The sequence below is a fragment of the Myotis brandtii genome, unplaced genomic scaffold, assembly GCF_000412655.1.
Source record: "Myotis brandtii unplaced genomic scaffold, ASM41265v1 scaffold646, whole genome shotgun sequence".
NCBI lineage: Eukaryota > Metazoa > Chordata > Mammalia > Chiroptera > Vespertilionidae > Myotis > Myotis brandtii.
In genome coordinates this window covers 653,270-653,539 of record NW_005370495.1, presented here as the reverse complement: position 1 = coordinate 653,539, position 270 = coordinate 653,270, and the positions used below count along the sequence as shown (strand labels likewise).

The following is a 270-nucleotide window of genomic DNA, read 5'->3' as shown; positions in this document are numbered from 1 at the left end:
AGAGTCGCTTTCATCATTGATGTTTCTATCTCTCTCCCCCTCGGCCTTCCTCTCTGAAAACAATAAAAATATATAGATTTTAAAATGCTACTGAAGGTGTGGCAGTCCACGTGAACGTTCTCTTAGTGGCTGCTCACGGGGAAAGGATGCTCCGCCTCACGCTCCCTCCCCGTGTCCCCAGTGCCCTGCAGCGGCAGCTTCACGCAGCGCAGGGGCACGGTCCTGTCGCCCGGGTACCCGGAGCCCTACGGGAACAACCTCAACTGCGTC

At 55.9% G+C, this 270-nt stretch overlaps 1 protein-coding gene across 1 annotated transcript in view; it reads left to right on the top strand.

Annotated features, from left to right (window-relative positions):
* Nucleotides 1–270, top strand: part of CSMD1 (CUB and Sushi multiple domains 1) — a gene marked incomplete at its 5' end in the record, with an annotated part of 650,642 nt that overhangs the window by 538,694 nt on the left and 111,678 nt on the right. Inside the window, one exon of the mRNA XM_014528690.1 lies at nucleotides 134–267. Within this exon, the coding sequence (XP_014384176.1) occupies nucleotides 134–267 (134 nt within the window). The remainder of the gene's footprint in view (nucleotides 1–133; nucleotides 268–270) is intronic.